The 24223-nt window shown below is 43.8% G+C and overlaps 1 protein-coding gene across 1 annotated transcript in view; it reads right to left on the minus strand.

The window, feature by feature from the left end:
• Positions 1-868: 868 nt before the first annotated feature.
• LOC104504628 (cyclin-Y-like protein 1-B) overlaps positions 869-24223 on the minus strand; it is a gene marked incomplete at its 5' end in the record, with an annotated part of 29111 nt that continues 5756 nt past the window's right edge. Inside the window, 9 exons of the mRNA XM_010148922.1 lie at positions 869-1928; positions 4745-4907; positions 8749-8915; positions 10540-10641; positions 12786-12837; positions 13483-13518; positions 14969-15069; positions 16312-16346; positions 18521-18626. Coding sequence (XP_010147224.1) covers positions 1812-1928; positions 4745-4907; positions 8749-8915; positions 10540-10641; positions 12786-12837; positions 13483-13518; positions 14969-15069; positions 16312-16346; positions 18521-18626 — 879 coding nt within the window. The remainder of the gene's footprint in view (positions 1929-4744; positions 4908-8748; positions 8916-10539; positions 10642-12785; positions 12838-13482; positions 13519-14968; positions 15070-16311; positions 16347-18520; positions 18627-24223) is intronic.

A 24223-nucleotide genomic window follows, 5' to 3' on the forward strand; every position in this document is an offset into this window, starting at 1 on the left:
GTTGTCGGGTGGCCTCTGCCGCTGGACGGCCTCTGCCGCCGGCTCCCCGGGCACTGCCATCAACAAGGCCCCGACGCGCAGCGCTGGCGGTTTCTTTTTTGCACGGCAGAGGCTGCACAGCACCAGATACTTGTGAGGGGGAACACAATCAGACAGCCATACAGAACACACCGTTCACCTTTATCTTTAATTAAAATAGAGTTTATTAGCTTTTCTTTTAATACAAACATGAGAAAGGAAAACCACCTGAAGATGTAGCGTTATTTTCAAAACTGAATTGTGATCAATACCTGAAGTGCCAAGTTCCATGGATCTGGGAGCCAGGGGCTGGCAGATTCGCACACCGTGGCCGGCGACATGCATCGTTTTAACGGCTGGGGGCAGCCAGGCAGATGGGTACTTGGCCAGCCCCGCTCGCAGAGGTCTACGGACTTGCTGTTCAGGGGGAGTGTCTGGGCCTTGGCTGGAAGAGGAAGTGCACAAAACCCGTGCCATTCGGAGGGAGAGCTGCTCCTAGGACAAACTGCCTAGAATCTATTTGGATCCAAGAAGGAAAGATACTACAAAGGCTTGTAACAGGAAGAGTCTAATAATACTTATCCTGTTTAGAGTTCAGTTTCAGAGCCTGAAAGTAAGCTCCGTTCCAAAGTCTCAGAAAGAGCGAAACCCGAGCCTCTAGCACAGTTGCACAAGATAAAATTCACTTTGCAAAAAAAAAAAAAAAAAGGGTTGTATAGACAGCTTTTGGTAATTCTCAACTGAACACAAAATTTTTCAATCCACCTGGTTGGGTAGTCCAGGATTCTGAAACTCATCACTGTCTCATTGTGAATGTAAATCCCTTCCAGGAAACAGACACCCCAGGAGAGCCAGATGGATGCACAATATCAGCTGTAGGAACTCCACTGTATATAGCACAAGAGATCTGCAGAGAAGCAGTGCGGCACACACGCCATCCACCACTGGGTTGCTACACTGTTTGGGATGGTGATGATGTTTCCAGACTAACTTTCCCATTCAATGCCTCAGAAAAATACACAGATTGCGTCTCTTCCAGAGCAGTACAAGTATTAGAAAACGAGAGGAGCACCATAATTCACAAGAAATGCAGCATGGACCCTGTACATTTTAACGATACATAAAACCACATCTCTGCCCCCAGTCAGAACATTCAGAGTCTTTTGACAGTCTCAACTGGAGTGACGCTGTGGGTACAGAGCTGGAATTTCTCCTGCTGGGCAGCCTCTTGGTTACGAGCAGATCACCGATAATAGCAGCTTTTAGTAGCCAAACCAGGGAAAAGCCGTCAACACGTGTCTATGCTACTGTTTTCAGCTCCAGAGTGGCTTTACGCTGTAAGAGTCCCATGTTTTGTTTTTGTTAACACTGCATCGACCTGAAATACAAATGCAGCAAGACTCTGGATGACAGGGGAGAGGAGGGAAGAACATTGTAACTATAGTCATGTGGTTAGTGTTTAAATTCTAAAATTTAAAACTACTTATTATTAAAAACCTCAGGAGTTCACAGCTATAGGCCTACATAGTAAGCAAACATCTGTGGGAGACAGAAGGAGAGAAGTTTGTTTTTGCACCTCTGGATACATTAGAAGGAGGAGAGAGTGGATTTGACAAAAGGTCTCATCTGTTGCACCAAGTGTGCTCCTCAAGCTCTGGGCTCCCTTGGCTAGTTTACCCTCCTCTCCTCCTCTTGCTGGAAGACACCATCACCGCTGGCCTGTGTGCATGGAGTGGTGGTACTCCTCCGGTTCACGTGGATGCTGGTTCACGGTGCTGTGCCCTTCTCTCTCCTCAGGAGAGGATGGCATTAGAACGGCGGATGCCAACTAAGTTATCAGCACTGAAAGATCGTCTCATAGCAGCTTTCGACAAGTCTTTGTATTTGTCTTCACACAGCCGGGAGATAGCCTGGACACCGTGTTCCACACAAAAGGAAATGTACACGTTAGAAAGGCTGAACATTTCAAGGAAGCTTTTACAACAGAGCAGGCACTTGGTAGCAGCAACACTACTGCCTTTTTTTACCTGGAATGAGAGTAACTAAGAACTACTTCGGAGAGAAAATATTACAGGCGTCTGTCCCCGTGCTAACAAGAGCTCTGTCTTCAGAAAGCACGACACAAAGGCAGCGAGCACTTCCCATGTCCAAGTACCTTCATTCTTTTACCAGTCTCACTACCCAATGGAAAACTTGGATCCATTTCAGACTTACAAGTTTGAGGAAGTTATGTTTAAAGCTGGGCCTAGTAGCCAGGTCTGGTGCACAGAGCACCACAAAGATTTCGTTTTACCAGCACAAACGCACACAGCCGTTTCTGTGAGAGAAGAGGTTCAAACGGAAAAGGTCTCTGCATTCCCCTCAGGGACCTTTGCCCTTGGCTGCTCCACACAAGTGAAGTTCTACTCACACATCCCTTTTGCCTTTACCTTCTCTACACTCTCAACATGCTCTTCCCAGGATCACTCACACGATCAGGTTCCTGAAAAGGTCGCAGAAGGGAGGGCAGCCCACTGCTCGATGGCATGGCACTAGCCATGGCACTTTAATGCAGCTATTAAACATCAGCACAGGCGCACAACTTACTATTTAACAGCTTTTCACCCATTTACTGGCCTGCCTCTGCTCTACTTATCTAGCTAGTCAAGCAGCCTTCACTCCCGTGCAGCTATTTGAGTAACAAGCCTAATTATTTAAATCCTAGTCACACAGGATTGTCCAAGAAAACAGCGTGTCCTCCCCTGCAAGGCCTATTTCTGACTGGAGCCTTCAGGCACTGTCAATGCCAATAAATAAGGATGCCTGTCATAAAAGGCTGAACTGAATTTCAGCCCTGAACATGTCCTTCCATTAATAATTTACTGCCAGCACCAGATGAACTTTCAGAGTCCTACCATCAGCTACAAGCCTACACCTCCCCTTTAAGGCAGCACCCATACAGTGTCTGGAAGTTCAAAAGGGGAAAAGCAGCCTGAGCATAAATAAACCTCTAAGTGTATTTTAAAATAATTATTTACATTTATTCCTGCTGATCCTCTGGAGGCATGCATTTGGCTCAAGAGTGGCCTTCTTGCAGACACTGGCTGCACGAGCTCTGGGTGCAAGACCAGCCAGACGCTCCATCCTGCTCTAATGCTAGCACATCAATCATAAGGCAACCTGGGTTGACTCAGTTAGCCCCAGTCGCCCATATGGTGTAAATCAGTTTTCAATCCCTGGAATACTAATTTGCTGCTTCATACAGGCTCCTATCGCTGCCTGTGTGCTTCTAACTGAAAGGTAGAACTAAACATTTTAGCACATGGTTTAAATATGTATCACATTTTAGAATTAGAACCCTATATCCATGCATTAGTAAGTGCATTGTGGCAAATCCTATACTGTAAATAAATTGCTAAATTGGGTGCTAAATACCAAGCCCCCAAAAGCGAGCAAAGAAGAAACAACACAGGCTCACGATCTGTACAGCATCCACTTACGCCTGGGCACGGAGCAGTTCAGTAAACAGTTTCCTGTGGAATATGAACTGCCCTACAACCACATTTACCATTAGTGACAGTGTCAGCTTGAAGTGCAAGTAACAAGGGTGAGACAAAGCAGAAGAGTTGCATTGCTTAGCTTTAAATAGAGGAATTCATAGGCATATCATACCTATCGTTCCAAAGGACCAGGAGGGATCACACTTATTCCCAAAGTTCAGGCACTTCTGGGACAAAATAAAGACCCCTGGCACTTGGCAGAGCTCCTGGGGGTGGACAATGGAGCAGTGTAAGCCCAGAATGCCACAGCACACCCCTCTCTGAATGGGGCTGTGGTGTCAGTGTACGCAGGGCCTGCGGTAAGGCCTTCGTTGAGAGGTCAGCACAACAACATGCCGAGTCATCAATTAAACCTGGACACATGAAAGGTTGCATTGAGCCAGCAAGAAGTTTTGCCTGGGAACCCAGGTAATTTAGGTATTTTTAAAATGTCGTACGTATCTCCAGCAACTCAGAAGATCAGCTCTGCACAAGTTCAATTTTTTAAATGAGCCTGGATACCAAAGGCAGCTGCGGGGACTCGCAGAAGGGCAGCCTTTCCCATCAAGCAGAAAGGGACAGTCACCTGGATTTGAGTTTCCCTGGACATTCTGAAGGGCTCCTAAAAAGCAGCTATTCCAAGTTTATCGTATGCAACTTCTTTGGGAAGGTAAGGTTCCAGAAGTTGTGAAAAGAAACATTACTTCTGCAGCTGTCCCCAGACAAACGGTTTATTAAACCACGAGAGCAGTAAGAGTGCTCCCTCTAAATGTAAAAGCAGCCATGCAGTGGGACACAGTGGGAAACCTTCAGCTGGTAGTAGTTAGAAAGGTCTGAGTGTGATTGTCTCTAGGTGCTGGGAATACAGACTGTGACCAGGGAAGGACAGACAATCCATTACATCTGACACTAATCCTTTCAATCTTAAGTAGCCTAGCCGAGCTGCGGTTCCCAAAATAGCGTCCGTTTTATTTTGCGATCTGCTAGACTTCCATAATCTCTGTCCCTTCCTTCCCTCAGAATACCAGCTTAGCCTAGGCATGGGTTTAGAAGTGCTAACTGTAGTTAAAAAGGGGTTAAATTAGCCCGTAATACACTAATCTAAAAGCTTTTTAGTTTTTCTAACCGCCACTTAACATGATTAGCAACAGATGCTCTTGCTGCAGAGAGAGACAGAGTCCCCTGCTCGGCCAATCTCGGACCATTACCTCCAGTTTCTGTGCCCTCTCTTTACTGAGAGGCTCCAGCAGAAAGCTCAGGTTGTTGTCATCTGCTAGGGAGCGAAGATCGAAGTAGTATTTGGCGTAAACACTGGCTGGAACATTGATATTAAACTGCAGTAGCTCCAAGAAGTGTCTTTCCATCTCGTTCCTAGGAGGCATAAGGGACAGAAGACAAAGGAAAAAGAAGATTGGTTTAGCTGGCTGAAAACACCAGAGACCTCAAGGCTGTTTTTAAACCCAGCAACTTTGAAATAGTCATCGAGAGCTCCACATTATTAGTTTCAAGAGACAGGTCATTCACTAGTGCTCAAAACAAGGTGCAGCTTTTGAGTCCTGGCACCTCCGGCTCGGAGAGAAAGGTAGTGCCCTGTCGCGCACTCGCTCGGCCGACCGCGGAGGTTCATTCTTCGGAGTTCCATTAGTGCAGCTGTACAATTCATGCGCCATTCTCACTCTCGGACGGCCCCACGCTATAGTGATCAGATGAAAGGAATGATGTATGCTGTTTATTAGCTCTGAAGAACTTGCAGACATTTTCACCAGGCTGATAACAGGAAGGGGGTTTATTGAAGTAGAGGCGGACTAACAAAAGGAGTAGGCAGATCACCACGGCAACAAATGGATCTATGAAGAGCTGCTGCTATTATCTCGCAGAAAAAAGCCTCTTGAAGCAACATGGATTCATCTCCAATAAATAAATAAATAAGCAGCATTAGGTGGGAGAAGGAATTTTCTCTTCAACAGCATTAGGCAGGATAACAAAGTACTGTGTCAAAGGGCACTGTCCAGTTTTTACTCACTCGTCTATTTTCACTGGGCAAAATATTTGGAGGAAAGCAGGGAGAGCGCGGTGACACGCAAGGCTACTGCAGCTACTGTACATGGCCAGCTGCATCCGAAGGGTTCTACAGAGGAAAAACGGTGGTTTACAACTCAACCTATAGGAAACGGGTGGTGCCCGAGCCACACGGTTCGGCTCAACACTAACTCAACGACTGTTCCTACCGGTAGCAGACCTGTCTCAACAGGATTTAGCAGCTGTATAGGCCAACCATGACTACACCAGATAAGTCGCACAGATTCAGTGCCAAGGCTGTTCTCGCTTTTTGGGAGCTTTTAAAATGATTGTTTTACCTACGGGGGGGTGGGAGGGGAATAAACCAAGGAATCATGCAGGTTGTGTCCCGCATTGGCTGGCGGGTCTCAGTATGAATAGCACCTTTGTGCTCGCTTCTAGCACAGTGGACTTGAGTACCATTGAACCTAGTGCCAAAATTAATTTCCTGTTCATATGGTCATAAGCCTATAGAAATGTAAATCAGATAATGTTTTGATGATCAGCTGATCAGAGCTTGATTTACCCTGTGAATCAACACTCTTCACTGCCCCTTTTGTACTCCCTACGCTAATACATTTTAATTGTGTAAAAATACAATCCTTCATTGGATTAACAAGTCTATTAGCAGTGGTTTAAAACCTGGGAAAGGGTAATGCCCATGTGTTTTCCGGGCCTTATGCACCAATCCATGTAGCCAAAAGAATGAACAGCGTGTGTGCCCTTACAAGCAGTCATAGCAAGATTAGCAGCTGCACAGTTCATTTTTCAGTGATTATGGATTCACTCTCATCAAAGCAAGCAAGTTTTGACAAAGGATGACTGCCAGATATCTATTTAATTTCCTTTGATTTTCCCCCCCCATTAGAAATAAGTAAAACAAAACAAACACACACTCCCAAAAAAACAAAAGAAAACCCCCTTTCAGTAGAAAACCCACCTTTGCTCTGTCAAACGAGAAAGGGCTTGTGACAGAAAAAGGGAGATGCGTGCTTTACCTGCTCTGAGTGGGAAGAGCCCCGAGGCCTGGCTCACACCCTTGAACAAACTAACCCACACGCAGTTCCGGAGCTGCTACCAGAGCTGCGAAGTGGGGCTGCCACACGGGTGTCGAAGCAGGGAGGAGCCTGTTTGGTGAGGATGAGGTGCACCGTCGAAGGAGGTGCCCGGCTCATACGCATACACGCAAAAATATTGGAACTACTAAAGCTGACAATTAGCTGTAGTGCTAACTATTAATTCAAAGCAGACTTACAAACCTAAAACTCCGTTTTGCTGGGAATTTTAAGCAATTACAGTGGCTGTTGCCCCACCCAGGAGCAGTGAAGCCTGCCGATGGACACCCCCCAGTCCACTGCCATAACTGGGTTGTACACTTTCTGCCCATACCTAAATTCAAAGGTCTAAGTAATTTCAAATGAGATGGGATTACAGAAGTCCCATCTTCAAATGGGAGGAAAAAATAAGCCTAAATTCAATCTATTTTCTTTACCACTATCACTACTTTGAAAATGTAAGTACTGACAATTTCAGCAGACCCAGCATCAACAATAGAGAATAAACATCCTGCTTGTTACAGATATTTTCAGTGCTATCAATTTGATTTGTCCCAAATAGGGCTAGAAGAAGAGACATCAAAAAGAGCAAGATGTGTACTCCTGCACTCCCAGCATCACTGACCCCACTTCAGCCATCTCAGAGTTACTTGCAGCAACGCTTCAAGTATGTTCCTCAGCGAGATCAGCACTCTGAGCCAGGTTGAGTGAAGATGTACATTGCATGAAACCACTAATTACGCTTTCCTGAGAGCAGGGCTGGCACAGCCCTCCATTTGGAGACAAAAAACTTCCAGGCAAGGGGTGCGTATAAAACAAGGTACCACATTTGCTGTTGGTGACGTGAAATAACTAGAACAAAAACTGTTTTGGTGCAGAAAACTGCCCTGTTTTCAGAAATGTTGCCCCCACCTAAAAGGGAGAAAATGGGATATTCCTCCTCTTGAAGAGTCTCAGATAAATAATTACTGTATTTTATATATTAACGGTAGGCTGAATCCAGGGAAGAGCCTGGGGCAAGAACACGCTCTCACACAGGCAGCCTCTCCGTGCCAAACCGTGCCACCTCGGTCTGCTCCCGCACTAGAACTGACTGTTACTACACAGGCCTGCGACGTGCTCAGTTACAGCACAGCGGTGTGATAACACTCACACACACGCAAGACGTCGTGAAGTTTATTAAGGGCAGAAAGCCTGACCCTGAGCTGCCTTCTGGCATTTCTACCACTGTGATAATAAGGGACACAGGGGAACAAGCTGGCAAATGGAATTAAAACCACCATGTTGACATCTCAAAGCTTCCAGAAATTTGCAAGAAGGAATTTAACAATCTAATGGCCCAAATCCACTCCACATAAACACACCTCCAGCCCGTAGTATGAGCCTGGAGCCACAAGGATGAACATCCTCTGAAACTACAGAAATTTACATCTGGGACAAAAATATATACAAGGAACTGCCTCCCATAAACAAGATTGAGAATTTTGTTCTCGGCACCATAGGCAAGTCTAAGAACTCCCCGAAAGGGGATGAGCTGTAGCTGGATGGCACACACGCAGCCACAGGCACCAACACAAACGACACCTATCTGCCAGCAGCAGCGGCTAGGAATTCAGACCTTGAGATGTTTAGGCCTTAGCTGGACACAAGAGCAGACACCAAAGTCACAAGTTACGGCTTACCCTGCTGGTTTTCAAGTTTTAAAACAGAATGGGCAGGGAACAAATGGAGTTCACTATTTTTCCCCTCTCAGACTTTTGATGAGACTACTAATTGGGTACCTTAGAGTTACGCCAATGCAAAAACTTAGTGGAAACAAGCAGCCAGTGCCATGGTTCATCACTGGGGGACAGACAGTGAAGAAAGCCAACTTTGCAATTACTCACCCAAGTAATTAGAAATATTAATATGGAGTTGTCTCAAAGCAGGGTTATCCAAAGAGTCATAGGTAAAAAAGGGAACGAGGACAGACACCAGATACACATCATGTACATACACTAGAGCTTCAGGCACAGGCATTTTTTCAGTATGATCACAAAAGAAGAAAAACAAAAACCAAAGACCCCACCACTGCAGATTCACCAAACACTGCAACTTACATGTCCTCAACAGTTATGTCCTTCAATATTTGGCAATAATCCACATTCCACACAGCCTGATCATCCCAGACTTTCGAAGCCAGCAGAATAGCTCCTAGGACTATCCTCTTCCAGTTACTAGGGCATATGTCAATCTCTGCATATGTTAAAAGCCTTTCCAAATAAACCTACAAAAAAGAAAGAAAAACCCAACAGTTTTGTGTGCAATTAAGAGCTGGAGCTGAGTTCTGAGCTGCAAGTTTGCCAGTCCAATCTATTTTATCCCATTACCGTTAAGTGTGCCAAAGTAAGTATTAGCGCTTACTACTTACACTTTAGAATCCAAACTTTCAGAAGTTACAGGTTCCATATTTTATTATAAGACAAGAACTGCACCACCAAGGTACACAGTAAAGACACTGCAGAATCACTTCTGAGCAATGAGGACTGCTGTTTCAGGGAGACACTGCCAGAGTTCTTCCTGCCACCGAGTCAGATTCACCAACAGGCTCTCCTTAGGGCCTGTCTGGGCTAGTAAATCACAGCATGACACTAGCCTTCCATCACGGTTAAGGTTCAGCACTTGTAGCTCGACAGGAAGTGCTCAAACCTACGCTGTGATCTCTAGTCACGGGGCCAAGATGCATTAATCACCATCTTTCCACCATGAAAGTGTAAAGTGCTATTTCTACTTCACCTATGTACTTCACATACTAAGTAACTTGCACTGTCAAATTTGACTACAGATTGGGTTTAATGTTGTATTCCCTAAAGCAGTGAAACCTCAGATAAACTAGTGGGTGCAGGAAGCTGCTGTACAGGTCTAAGGGCAGGATCAATCTTTATTACTAGGGTCTCCACACACTTCCTTCCCATCCTTTGCTTGCAGCATTCAGGTGGACTGAAGGTGTTCCTACAATAACGGGGCCATCTAGTGGTAAAATCCACTTCAGAGTGCCCGGGCTTAATTCTCATCGTCTTCCACCAAAGTTGCTTGCATGTCTTTGGAAAAGCAAAAACCTCAAACTACTCTCAGTTTCAATAGCTCCAACTCTCTGGCCTTTTAGTTACTTATTTCCTTATTAAAGGGAGTCCTTCGAGCTGAGTTTGCTTAACTGCCACATTGTCTTTTCATGACAGTTCTGTTCTCCGTTCAGACTGTTTTTCAGAAAGAAGCCACAATGAAGACTGAAGTCTAGTACGCAAAGTGTGGTTTAAGAGATTGCCTAAAGCAGCAATTATCTGTGTTGTGGGCTTTTTAAATTTCCCTTCATACACCTATATGTACAGGTATGCCTCTAGGTGTGTATAAATAATATCAGTATTATCATCAAATGTTTATAGCCCTCTTGCTTTCTGAAATCAAACAAACTGTAATGAGATTATTTTCTTACTATTGTTCTAAGGTTCCAAGTACCTCCATGTCACCTGGGGAAAGTTGTAGCCTCTTGGGTTTAATTAAAAACCAGTTTGATAGTAAGGTGGCAGTGACGGGAGGTCATCATAATGAGAAAGTTCATCTCCTGGAGTTCCTACAGTAATGATCCTTGACTCCTTAGGTGATGTTACTGGCACTGTTCTGCTCAATATGAACTCACAACTCCCACTTTCCCCTCCCCACAACTGAAATAAAAGATGTTTTTGTGTCTGACCTTATTACGCCCCACTGTTTTCAGTGTCCCACTGTTCTGCCTTTCTCAAGCTTCTTCAGCAAGTTATATATTACAAAACAATGTTTGATCAGACAAGTAATTAAGGATTACGTAGTCATATGCTGAAAAAGTAAGTTCCTTTTTAGTTACCCTCTCTTACCAGTGTCACTATTGCACATTCAGCTGTCAGCTGTGCAGCACTGAAGAGCGTATGCTTGTGGTCAGGATCATGCTTGTAGTAGTCATCTGGAACTTCTTCCCGCTGAAAGAAAGTTCTCTCAGTTACTGGAATTCTGTCTTACATAATGCTGACTTGAACAGCCACACATGGTGGTCTCTTCTCACCCAGCAGAAGTGTATACAACCCCTCCCTGTCACAGGGACAGAGCAAGATCGTACACTGAAAGCAGCGAGCGGCCTTGCAGTATTACGATTATTCCAAACAAAACAATAGCTTTAGCCAATACCTTTGTTTTGAACACTTTCTTGACCTCTAAGGCTAATTTTACAGACTAAGAGATTAAACAAGGGTTTCTCCCTGTAAGAAAATCAGAGATATACACACCAGGGAAGCACTGACTCTTCAAAAGGCAAAATTAAGAGACTTCCCAAGATTCCCCTTCCAGCTGAGGAATTAATTCTGTCACAGGTAGAACTGGAAGGTAACTTATGCTGTCATCACAGGACTCATTCTTGAGAGATTCCAGAAAGGCAAGAAAGCTAATCAACAGCTAGATTTAACCTTGCACTCTCCACACAGCCTTCCAACAGACTGCTAACCAAGGGAGGTTACCTCTTCACAGTGGGCGCGCAACATTAGGAACACCACGAGCATGATTCCTGCGCTACGAGCGGTACAACAGCCCGTCTGAAGTACGCTTCTGCTGACTGGAACTGAGGAGGAAAGGACAGACTGCTACTTGTGACTAAGCCCTGTGATGCAGATTAACTCGAAGGCTGCTACTTCTGCTACTGGGATCAATGGAGCCTGGATTTGGACTCCTTGTGACTCAATCTTTAGAGGACAAGGTGTTCAGAGATTTCTTCCAGCTAATTAACCTTTTAACTGCAGGTACCCAGCCAAAACCCTACGGCTATAGAAACTACCGAGCCACTTGTATCTTGCCCCTCAGAAGTAGGGCAGCAGTCACTCCTGTAGTTCTGTCTGCGTGCTGCAGTAAGGTAGAGGAGACCTTTAAGTGTTCCCTGAAGGGCACAGTGATTCTCCTCTGTTCATGCTGACTGAACAGCAAGTAGGCTATACGAAAGGATCAAAAGATGTCAGGTTGCTAAATAATTGAAATAAATAACAGAAATGGTCTGATAAAGTAGAGGTCATCTTACATAAATAACTCTCAATGTGAACAACAGATTTGGGCAGTTAGAACAGTTTGGGACCAGACTTTTCTCTTGAAGTGCCACAGTCCACATAAGGCATTTTTAATATAGCTCTTCTCCTGAAGCTCGTTACTTTTGTTGAGTAAAGAGTTGGATTTATTCAAGCATACAATTCCTAGCACAATGGGTCATGTTTAGGGATGAAACTCTAACAAACTTAAAATACTTAACTGTTTATTAAAAACTTTTTGTTAACAAGCCCAATCTGTGAGATAAGTTAAGCTGCACTCACTCAGGTAAGTTCCAGAGCAAACTGGTTTTTTAAAGCCACTAGAACCTTCCTAAATTAATTTCAAATGAAGGGTGAAGGAAGTGGCTCTGCAGGACAGCCATTAAGGTAGCAGTGCCCAAACTGGACATAAAAAGCACACGCTGCTCTTGCACTTGCCTGTACTATGAGGTTTTGCATCTTAAAGGTTGCCTAACAAGGTGTGCCAGGACCAGCCACATCAAAATCACGTGCTGAATGCTCCTAGCTCGTACTTAAAGCAGATGATACACTTAATGCTGCTTGCAAATTTTGCCCTTCAGGCTTTTTAAAGACCAAACTCGATGTCTCCTGCTTTGTGTGATTCTTCATGTATTATGTTCTCCTGTTTGCAGTCATTTAAAAGGTTAGGCACGTATCTACTAACTATGGTTTACTAAATAAATAGGAAGCAGTTTAATTAATGTGGTGTTGAAGAAGGAAAGAAAGGACTCAGACAGGAAAGTTCAGATATGAAATATGCAAGAATCAGCACGTGCTTGCTTTCTATTTATATTCAAAGCGTACACAAATCAAACATACTTTGCAACACTTAGACTGGGTTCTGTTCATGACCTAGCTGATAACAAAGTCCACAGGACACTCTTTGCCCCGTATTTTTTACACATAAAAGATACAATTTAAGATCAATTTGCTTGTGACTTGCTGCTAAGACATTTTTATGAATTATACAATACACATCAAGATGCTAAAAAATACGTGTATCAATACACATTCAAGAGGATCAAGAAGTTACTTACTGTGAGAGGATGAGATTTTTCATCAAAAATATCCAATGATCTGTCCGAATCTCTACAAAGCAAGAGTCTCTGGTTTAGCAACAAGAGTAATGCTACACTCCACTAAAAAGTATTACTCATTAAAGAGCACAAAGGGACATACTTTGTAGTTAAGCTTTTCCTAGAACATGGCAGGAAGTTCTGCTGTATTTTTGCAAAGCATTTAATGACAAGATCTTATAACTGCATATTTAAGAAGCTGTTCATATTATCATATCATGCTTAGTGCTCTTCTCCCTTAAAATGTGAAACTGTCTCGTTAATAGCTTTATTTCAAAAAGGCAGCTGTAATTTTGCAGCATATGCTGTAGCTAGCTGTAATGCCAAGGGTTATTTGTACATGGGACAGAGTGTTCCTTTGCCCATCAAAACCAATCTGTATTCAGGAAAAGCTAAACAAAGTCCAAAGGCTGATGTGTGGCGAGTTAAGCGTATTTTCCTTTTTGCGTTTTTTATGCTTCATTCGCAATGAAGCATGCGCCACTGGGTAGGTGTATTACTGACCCTGCCGTACCAGCTCGACAGGGGTACAAAGGGGAAGCAGATACAGCGTAACATGCCAGGTATTTCAACTCCTTTAAGTCGTTCCTGAGGTGACCAAGACCATATCCCTAGCTCAAAAAGAAAGTTCTTATATTGCAGAAAAAAATTCACTCACCTGTTCTTTATATGGTAGAATATTGCTAATGTGACACTAAAAAAGAGAAAGGGGAAAAAAAAGACTTAAAGCATATTCTGTGCATGCTATCCGACTGCAACAGCTGTTGTTCATGGCAAAACATTCAGAATCCATTATGCACTCGCTTCCTCTCACATTCTCGAGTACTTTGTCTCATCTCTGATGTTTACCTGCCTGAACCCAAACTGGCCAAATCAAATTTGCTAGCCAAACTGCTTTTACATTCATTGTACAGATATTTGTGCCATGAAATAAATGCTGTGCCACATTAAGCATTACACCTTCACTGCGTGATTAGGAGACATTAACTGAAAATGTGGACTATTCACAACTACAATATAGTAAGAGTTCTACTTGATGTTAGATACACTGTTGTAGAGGTCCTGATGATGTTTTAAGTACATGTCTCTGGCTAATTTAGGACCCATCTAAAAAAGAAAAAGGAGAACAATCAAGATGATATGCCAGCATAATCCAAGAAGGGAACAAGAAGAGATCTCAGTCTCTGCTGACTCAGGTAAGGCAACAGATTTCATACTGACACTCATCTACTGCAGCCAAATTTCAGACACTGCTGGCAGTGACAACAGGAACCCTGCCATCACAGGAATCCACTGTGGGCAAGCTCTGATCTGTTGCCAGCCGTACACTGCTTCAAAATAGCACAAGCACCATCTTTTGGGTTCTTTCTTCTCCAGAAAAGGAGTGACATGCTGGATACCTTTGTCCAAAACCAGACTTTAAAGCAACGAATCAACTCAGACATTCCTGAACTGTTAAAACAGTAAAGCCTTCTGGCCCTGAAGCAACTCTGCTTTCGTTTCCCTTCAAGCACAGCAAGACTCTTCTCAGTTCCCGGCTGGTATCGCGCAGGTGCAAAGAACTGTCTCTGTGGTACGCAGAACAAAGATGGTCAAACACCCGTGTCCACTGGAGAACCAAGACAACTAAATTCAACTCACCTACCTAAAATAACAAACATACCAAGAGCAAATGGAAAGGCTAGAACTAAAAACCAAAGGCAGCCACATCCTGTGATCCACGGCTAGAGGGCAGACTAGCACCGCTGGCAAGTGGCAAACACTCCTGCAAACCTTTCCGGCAACTCCATACAAAGCCCATTGCAACTTTTCCCCAGATCGCGAGTGTCTGGATTTGGCTTTCAGTGTGAACCCTTTGAGGCCCCCACCCCAACACATGCTCCTAAACCCAAAATGCTGACACTTCTGCACTGCCTCAGATTCACAAGTGCACAGTGATAACTGCTCTGAAATACAGCAGGACCTTGGCTCTGCAACCAAAAAAAAACACCTCTCCGACCCTTCCGTGACCAACCTGGCTAAGCAGTGCTGTGCTCCTCTCATTCAAGTGTGCGACCGGCTTTGGGACTGATGAGAGCACCACAGAATCCCAAACCAACCTTGCAATGCCACTCGGCCCCTTGTTGATGACAAATGGTTCTTACCACTTTATTGTGCTCCTAAGGTTAGGCTGACTGACGGTGCTGTCATCTATAAATATTGTTGAGCATGAGCTGTATTTTTTCGTAAGCTGCCCAGGAGAAACCTTAGGGGTGGGAAAAGAAAAAGAACAGAAATACATTTCAGAAGAGAGACTCTGTGTGCTTTGGTTACCACACTGAATACTAGCTTTGCACCTCAAGTAGTTACTGCAGAGGAGGTCTTTGCAGAGGATTGCTCCTGCTATGTAAGCTACTCTACAGCCATCAAGTCCCTGTGGATCCTCTGTGTAAGATACCTTTACATTCTCTGGTTATAATCCTGTAGATTCTGTACTGTAAGAAATCTTCCTACATAACACTGTCAGGCTTCCCTGACCATTGTCAGATAATGCCTTCCACTAGAGCTAGGACATCATAATTGGGGGAGGAGTCAGGTAATTCAAGATTCATTAGTTTTTGCCAGACTCCTTTTAAATGCCTTGTCTACAAACTTGAAAGTCTTCCCTAAGAAAACGCTGGCACCCTTCACAACTCAGTGGCTGCCTGGGAATATCTCCCATTCCAGCTAAGTTTGTCACAAAAAAAAAAAAATCAGAACTGTAAATGATAAAGAAAGAAGAAAACACCACATCCCGTAATCATACTAAATACAACAGGCTTGAAATATCATTACCTTACTAGTAACTTAGCAGCAGACACACTTGCTAGACAGTTTAAGCTTGGTGTTAGTAACTTCCATTCTTACTTAGCTTTACTAATCAATAATTTTTTATCCACTTTATGACACTGCACCTTTTTTTATGGTTTTTGGGGGTTTTCTGGTAAGCAAAGTGTCAAACGCAACTCATACTTGCAGAAGCAGCTTAGAGGCTATTTTCAGATTTTAAGAAGAACTGCTTATCGTTCATCACGCCAATGATAACGTTTGCTTATTCCCTTTCCATGCTGGATACATTTCTTACTCTAAGTCCTGCGGTGATGCTCAAGCAACAAGTCATTTAAGGCTTGTCTTCTCGGCTGAGGAATTAATCCAGTTTGGTTTCTGTTTAAGAGACAGTGTAGGCAGTCTGACTTACATTTGCTCCGTAACTGTTCTGAAATGCTCAAGACTGACACAACAAAAACCCCATTCTTATTCTTTTAACATCAGCCATTCTATGCTCTGTGATACTGTGCCTGTTTGCTTTTTAAGGACAGGCAAAGATAATACAGTTCTGTCTTGCTAAGGAGGATCTGGAACACATGTAGGACTATAAGCCTAGAACTACTGCAGCTGTTTCTTGAACTTGTCTGTCCCAATACACTAATATTACCTATGTAGCGCACCAAGAATTTGCTTTACTTACATGGTTGATGTGGTTACTTTTCCTCTTCTCTCGCACTAGAAAGAGGGAGAAAAGACACAAACTTAGAGGTTTCTAAAATACAATCCCAATTTGCATTCAGTGAAGTCATGCTATTAACCTAGTCTTCTGAAGTACATGAGTATTACAAGTTTCAAATTTGACATTAGGTGTCTGGAAAAGTAGTTTGAGGAAAAACCAATGAGTTTTATCAAGCCAGTAAACTACATACTACTTACAACTATCCCCACATACATTTAGGAACTACTTCTACCCATCACACTGGGGGAACAATGTCTCGTCTTAGAGAAGATGCTGTGCATCGTGAAAAACTGGATGTTTTCAGGTAGTTCAAACAGGCAATGTCCAACATGCAACAGCAACCACTCAGCAAGCGGAAGTAAAAGCATCACACGCTGAGACTGCCAGAGACACACAGGGAGGAAGGTGCCCAGCGTTAAACACGTGTTCCCCCAAGCTATGTCTACCGTGTAACTGCACCCACGTTACGTGTTCGTTCTACACTGTGCACAGTCTTTAAAAAAGATGGCAAGGTTTAACTTGCAGCTGTAACAGCAGCAGTGAACCAGTGCTGTTAAAGGAAAGCCGAGCTGCACACATGCAGAAAGCTCTACAAACGTGACCAGCCTGGGCAGGCTACTTCTCCAAAGGTTTGACCTCAGATCATTACACATTACCACGTGTTGGCAGGACACATCTCTTAAATATTTAGAAAAATTAACAATTGGAAGAGAATATACAAACTTTTTGGTCTTTCTACATAAATCAAAAGTCATAATCCTGATAACCTTCCACAGAACTACTAGAATTACTAGCCAGGTCCTCTCACTGAGGTGTTAAGTAAAGGAGATTCAGTGAAATTAGAAAATGAATTCTTCTGCTTGACTTGTCCATATGAATACCCCCTAAAAATCAATTCATCCTACTAATACAAACTTCATAGCGTAATTCAAGAGTCACCTCACCTAGCAGACCACTTCTCTGTATGAACCCAAGCGTCTACATTTCCGTACATGTGGAGAACACCGAATCACATTTGAAAGCAATGCTACCCCCAGCAAGGACGTTGACGCCGCCTGAGCGTTATCGGCAGCAAGGCTGAAGGGCTGCATGGTGAAGCTGTACTACAGCATTCGAGAACTGTGGCAGCTTGCTAACTGCAACTCAAGCAGCGCTCACCTAAGAGGTGTTGGAAACGTGCAGGTCAGATCCTCGGCCTGTCTGAGGACTGAGCCCTGGTAGGCATTGTCTATTCCGGACGATGATCATGCTAGCACACGTTTCCACCGCTCACCGATTATCCGAGCATTGCCAAGATGATACAACTGACGATTTTACTCCCTGCCCTAAGACTCTGAATAGCAGGACTGCAGCTGACAGACCTGTCAAAATAGTCCTACTTTTCTGTGGCAAAGCTACGCCAAGGCAGGAGACACACTGCAGCTTTCCATCATCACATCCAATTGCAAGCGCAATGCGGTCTTGGACAACACGGTGCTTCAAACAAGAACCAGCTACAGAAGGAACACAAGCGTTTTTAAGAGTATCTTAAACTCCTTTTTAGTTGCAACTTCGAAATTTACTGTCATCACAAGTTTTTGTTTGCGCAACATGGTGATGCCTACACTTTTTAACAGCATTTTGGAATGCAAAAGCTATAGTAATTGTTCAAAATTGACTATTAATTAAACAAGGGATCTGCAAAGAAACTGAAAATCTCAACACATCCGTGTAATTAAAGCAGGATTCAAGAATAATTATGCTACTAAAACTATTCAAACAGCTTAAAACAACATATTCAAAAGCAACTGACATATACTGATGGCTTAGACTTCTTATTCCTTACACAGAACTGGGTTTTTTTTGTTTGTTTGTTTGTTTTTTAATTTAAAGCAGTATTTAAAACAGTCCCTGGCCATAAGAACCCACCCCTCCTTGAAGTTTGAGTTACACTAGTGAAGAAAGCCTTGCTCCTTCAGACTGCTAGGATCCAGACTGAAACCTCCTGATATTTAAGTGTTTAGAAGAACAAGTGATTTTAAGTGTTAAGTAAAACAGCCTACGAACACCTTTCTGTGTAAACATGCAAATTAATGTATATTTAAAGCGGTATATTTAAAATAGGCAGTTATTTTCCCAGTTTTTCTCCCACCTTTTTTTAAATTGGAAAAAAAACCCCAACTTAGCTTACCATCTGTTTGAGACTTGCTCAGGAAAATTGTGCTTGCTCTGGGATGATCAGATGGATTAGACTCCAAGGCTAAATCTGAAAGAGAAAGGACAAAAAGAGGGGAGACCTTTAACAGAAGATGATGATTACTGCAAGGATTCCCACCCAGCCTTAAAATGCTCAGGCATAGCTTTGGAGTCAAGATCAGAAACACACAGAATGGGCTGTCTCTCTAAAGCAAAACCTTACTTTTGCCAAGATAAAAATCTGACATTTTCTCCTCTGAAAAAAAAGCCTGTGGAGTTATTCCTACTGCCATGAAGCTCTGAAGTAGCTTATGGTTTCCATCCAAACAAGATCTGGAAAGGGAGATCTCAGAAAACAGCATACATCTTCACAGGTCAGTATGATGAGGCTACCCCCCTGCCTGTTAGGGTAGCTGGATGCAGAGCCTGTGCTCCAGGCAGCAGCAAAGTAGAACTTTATCAAGAGCATAACTTAAAAATAAATTAAAGACACTGATGATCTTTCACTCCATGCTCTAAGTACCCAGTATGGCAGGCAACAATCTCTGTTGTCATGTAAAAACCCAATAATTAACTTATACACTGCTGACCAATATCAAAACATGGATGTCACCATTCTGCTCTTTCAGAATTTCAAGTTAAACCCTGTACAGCTAATATGTAATTATTGTTTAACGATTGCTTTAATCCTTTGCCACTATGAACCAGTGATGACATCAGATGATGGTATATTATTCCCTTAGATTAAGATGGGAGTGATCCCTGAAAAGTTTGTTGATGAAACTGTTAACACGATGAAATTTTGAGCTGCATCAGCCCTGACAGAAGAAGCAGCTGTCCTGAGTAAGTCGTGCGACAGACACCCTGATGTATGTGAATGTAGAAGAATCTAGTACTGTGCTCCTGTACATCGTGGAAAGAGCAAATCCGCATCTGTTGACATCTGCCATTCTGCTCCTCTTCTGTGCTATGTATGCCTGCTAACCACGAAAGCATGCAAGCTCGGGAACGTGCACCTCAGCGTTTCACAGTGACACGCCAATGCGGCTGTCACACCCTTGAAAACATCATCTAGGAATCTCCATCAACTTTTAATGAAAAAAACAACCCTTACGAGGTTTTTATGCACTCGACCAAGAGAACTGTGGTTCAACAGTAGCCTCCGTATGCCCAAACTGTCTTGGTGCTGGAAGTCTTCACTACACGACTGTTTCGTGGTCCTGCACCTAACCCAGCGCGCAGCCACAGCCCTCACGCGTCAGCGAGTGAGCGTCACCGCAGGAGTACGTGTGTCCCCAAGACTTCTCATTCCAGATTGCCACTGGTACACAACACTGGTATCCAGACCTGGGCGTTTTCCAAGTACTTGGCTTACAACATCACTGATGTTAGTCCAACAGCATTGCTCTGACACGGGCCCAGGATGCAGACCACTGTAATTCTGGATCTCTACTGGATCAGTGAGGTAGCCTACGGCTATTCAGGAATACAAAGATTGTTCAATCAGGAATTTCTCCCCCTCTCAAAAAAGACCAGTCAGCTATGACAGCAGACCACCTCAAGCCGTTTTAAAAGCTAACTTACAAACCCAGCACTTCTGTTTTCACCGTACTGTGCTCGTTCATGGCACACAGCGAATAGACACCTGACTTTAATCATGTAGTTAACAAAAAGTCCTGTTTTAGAAACCCTACAACGGAATTTGCCTTACAGCTCATACCTGAAGTACCACTAACACACGTTTGATTCTCTGAAAACACCCCAGCACACAACAGTACGCCACGCTGGCAGGCTTTAACTACCCTTTGTAACGTCTCAAGGTAACAATGGAACTGTTGTTTAAAACCTGTCCACAGCGTTGACAAGTTTCTAACACTGGTTCAGCAAAATCACTTGTAAGAGACAGAGACCAACTCCTGTTTCTAATGCTAACAGTCCAGTAAGAAAACAAACAACAAGCTTTGACACAGACCAAGGAATTCAGTAGCAAATATTAAGCAACTTTTTAGATTTGAGAAAGGGGTGATTCAGAAACAGAAGTATTTTTCTAGTCTACCAAATACGTTAAGTATCATCAACGGGCAGAACAAGACTGCAATATGCAGATTTAAAATACACATTATTATTAGCAAGTTACGATGCAAACAGAGCAAACAACTCAGAATTTGTTTACTTCCAGTTCAGCAGCCACTTTTAGAATAACTGGGTAAGTCAGGTGAGAAAGGACCTGAGGAGGTGTCTAGTTCAGCCTCTTGCTGAAAACAGGGTCAGTTATGAGGCAGAACTAGGCTGCTCAAGGCTTTATTCAGTTGAGTCTTGAAAACCTGCAACGAGGGCCTGCAGAGCATCTCTCCCAACAAGGGAGGCCAATGCTACAGGGCCACGGGCCTTACTATGGAATGGTAGGGAAGAGCATGTAGAGCTGTACAAGACTTGTGTGATATTTAAGGGGAAGGCAGCAAGGAAGACTGGGGAGGAACAAGCACAGGAAAACAGAGGGAAAAGGACTACTGAATTCAGTAACTCCTAACACAGGACTTTGTGTTTGTTGGTGGTGAATTTCGCAGGGCTCCTGCTGGCCCAATCCTCCAGCCTCTCTAGGTCCCTGTGAACAGGCAGCCTTCAGCATACTGACCGCTGCCCCACTGGGCATTCCCTGCAATGTGGGCACACTCCACTCCCTTCTCCAGGTCACTGATAGAAAAGCACCTGTCCTGGTTTTTTCCCCAGGGAAGAAACAGTACAGGACAACAACCATCCTCCCTCAACCCATAAAAACCCCCAGTCTTCCCCAAGGTTTTGATTTACAGGGAATTAAAACATGCAGAAACGGGAATGAGAGAAATGAGAGAAGCAACAGGATGATATAAAAAAGCAAGACAACTCCAAACGACTTTTGTTCTAGAGGCTATCCACTCAACAAAAGTCGAAACACATTCTGTGTCGGGCCCTCACAGTTAGTGAGGAAGGAGTGAGAAGGGAAGATTCCCACCAGAAATTATCAGTGGGAGCAGCACAGTAACAATGGCACGCTCCAACAGCCTTCCAGCTCCGAGAACTGTGTGTTAGAGTCTTCTCCCTTACCTCTCTGCATCTCCCAGTGCCATTTACTCACATGGTAGCACCATGCTTGTCAGACCAACCCCGTGTCCAACAGGGGCACGGAGAAGCCTGAACTTGCTTCCGACTCACCATTCTCGTTGCGAAGAGCCCCGGCAGGCCGCTTGCCCTTCAGACAGTCTCAGCTGCCCCTGCTGCTGCCCTGCGCTCCGTGTGCCGAAGAGCGTACAGTCCCCCACGGGGCAGCTCACATTACTTTAAACGCAAGCCTGTCCCTAGCTCAAGATCTCTCATCCTTTCCTCAACACAAAATCCGCACGAAGACTTCACTTCTACTCATCTATGCCGTATAAGGACGTGTGTGGGTTTCAGGAATTTAGAATGCTGGCTACTTATCTCCCGTTTTGCACACCTCCACCGGCGCTTCCGAACTATTAAGAACACGTTTTACATGCTGTGTCGTGCTACATACATTACCTGACCAATAAAGCTGACAGTCACGTCGCTGTTACTAAGTAGCAGCCCTTTGACAATTTCACTACTTCAGAACACTAAAATATTGCAGTTCCTTTAACAGTTTTAGCCCCATCCTCTGCTTTACTGGACAGTGCCAACATTTGGATACTGCACATATTTAAAGCATTAGATCATAAATCATCTCTCTGCTGTAAATTGAGTTTCTTCCCTTGCTCACTGGGTTGCTAGCTTTGATTAATGTTTAAGCCCCCCTTTATATTTCATTAGCTTACACTGCGAAAGATGCAAGTTACTTAACACTCCCAATAAAGACTTAAAAATTAAATCAGACTAGCAGATTTGCTGATACACTTCAGAAAGTCTGTTATTCCTAACAATAACTTCATATAAAATGACTTGGCCTTTAAATTACGTTATTCTACTTCTATTCCCAAAAGCTTTCCTAAAAATTACAATTCTGGTTTCTAAATCCAACCTGCTTTGTTTCCTCCTCAGCAGCCACAGCGACAGCACCATAGAACCCAGCACACATACGCCGTCTGCCACTTGCCCTCTCCCGTTACGTCCTCAGGTCCTCAGTTACGGACAGGTTAGTCTACCCTTTAAACACTCCATGGGTGGCTTCTTCCCCAGGTTTGGACAAAATGAATGCACTTTGATCTCCTGATCATTCATCTTCAACAGAATACATCACTCTTCCATAATGGGATGGACTCCAAGACAGAAAACTTGCTCTGTTTTGATAGCCAATACAAGCAAGTTTGAATACATAAAGGACCGGATCTGTTGCATAACAAAGTACTTTTAAAACCCAACCCAGATCTCAGAAAGGAACTCTATTCTGAGGGAGAATCTAGTGAAAACAATCTTAACCAACACTTGCATACACACAGGTCCCTTAAAACCACTCCCAAGTCCCCCGAGGAAATCAAGCCTTTATTTAAAAAGGAAAACAACCACCCACACAGTTGGCCTTTGTTCACAGAAAGACAGAATCGTTGAGGTTGGAAGGGACCTCTTGAAGGCAGGGAAGTCCAACCCCCTACTCAAGCAGAGTCAGCCAGAACAGTCGGTCCAGGACTATGCCCAGTCAGGTTTTGAGTATCTCCACAACCTCTGAGCAACCTGTGCCAGCGTCTGAGCACCCTCCCTGTTAAGTCATTATTGCTGAAGACCGTGACTTTACGCGGCAGACACACAACGATGTCGTAAAGCTACTAAACATCTGTCCGTTGCTCCCCGTGGCACTGCTACGCGAACAGCGGTATTGTTACCGATACCCAGCACGTGCCTAAGCGCACTCTGATGTTTTAGAAGGCTGCACAGATTCCTTCAGTATACAAGATCTCTTAACGCAGAATGAATTATTTGCGCTTTTGCACCACACTCCTGAGTTGGGCTGGTTCAACAAGAAGCTGACACACTAAGCATTACAAATTTGCTACTAAAATCAGAAGCATTTGGAAAGCAGGGGTGTAGACCATTTATTAAATACGGTGGGCTAGCCAGGGTTCAGGTTTCCTATTAATTTCTGTGGTGTGTAAAAAAAAAATTTTTTTAAAAAATCAATACAGTATTAGTGTTCTTGCATTTCTTAAACTGCAGAAGGATCCACGCTGCTACCACTGGCCTCCACTGCAAATCCCAACACGATCCCATTGCGCTCGGTTCACAGACCTCCTTGGGGAAACACGATCGAGGGATCTGTTCCACCGTACACCACACCTGACCTTTCTGGACTGAAAGGTGTCAAGCAGGCTCCCGTGCGATTCATGGTGGGTTATAATCACCTCTACACACGTTAGCTGGGCAGAACAGCACCATGTCAGAGTGCCCCAGGTTCCACAGTGAAGGCAGGAGCGGGTAAAAGGGAGAAAAACTAGATCTCCCTAGAATTTTATGTTGGAACTAGAAAGAAAGCAGTTCACAAGCTAAACTTTAAGAGTAACTAATGTTAGAGATGTGTTTCTGTACTGCTTCTAACACAGGGCCATTTAAGAAGACAAGGTGAAAGAGCTGGTTTCATGCTGTCCACTTTTTATTCCCCGCACAGACCTTCACATGTAACACAACCCACTACTGCAAGAAGCTAAAGCGGAATTCCACAGCTCTAACTTTTTAACTGATAAGCCAAAATAAGGATTTCTAACTGTATACACAG

This window comes from Eurypyga helias, unplaced genomic scaffold (genome assembly GCF_000690775.1).
Source record: "Eurypyga helias isolate BGI_N326 unplaced genomic scaffold, ASM69077v1 scaffold14613, whole genome shotgun sequence".
NCBI classification, from domain to species: Eukaryota; Metazoa; Chordata; class Aves; order Eurypygiformes; family Eurypygidae; genus Eurypyga; species Eurypyga helias.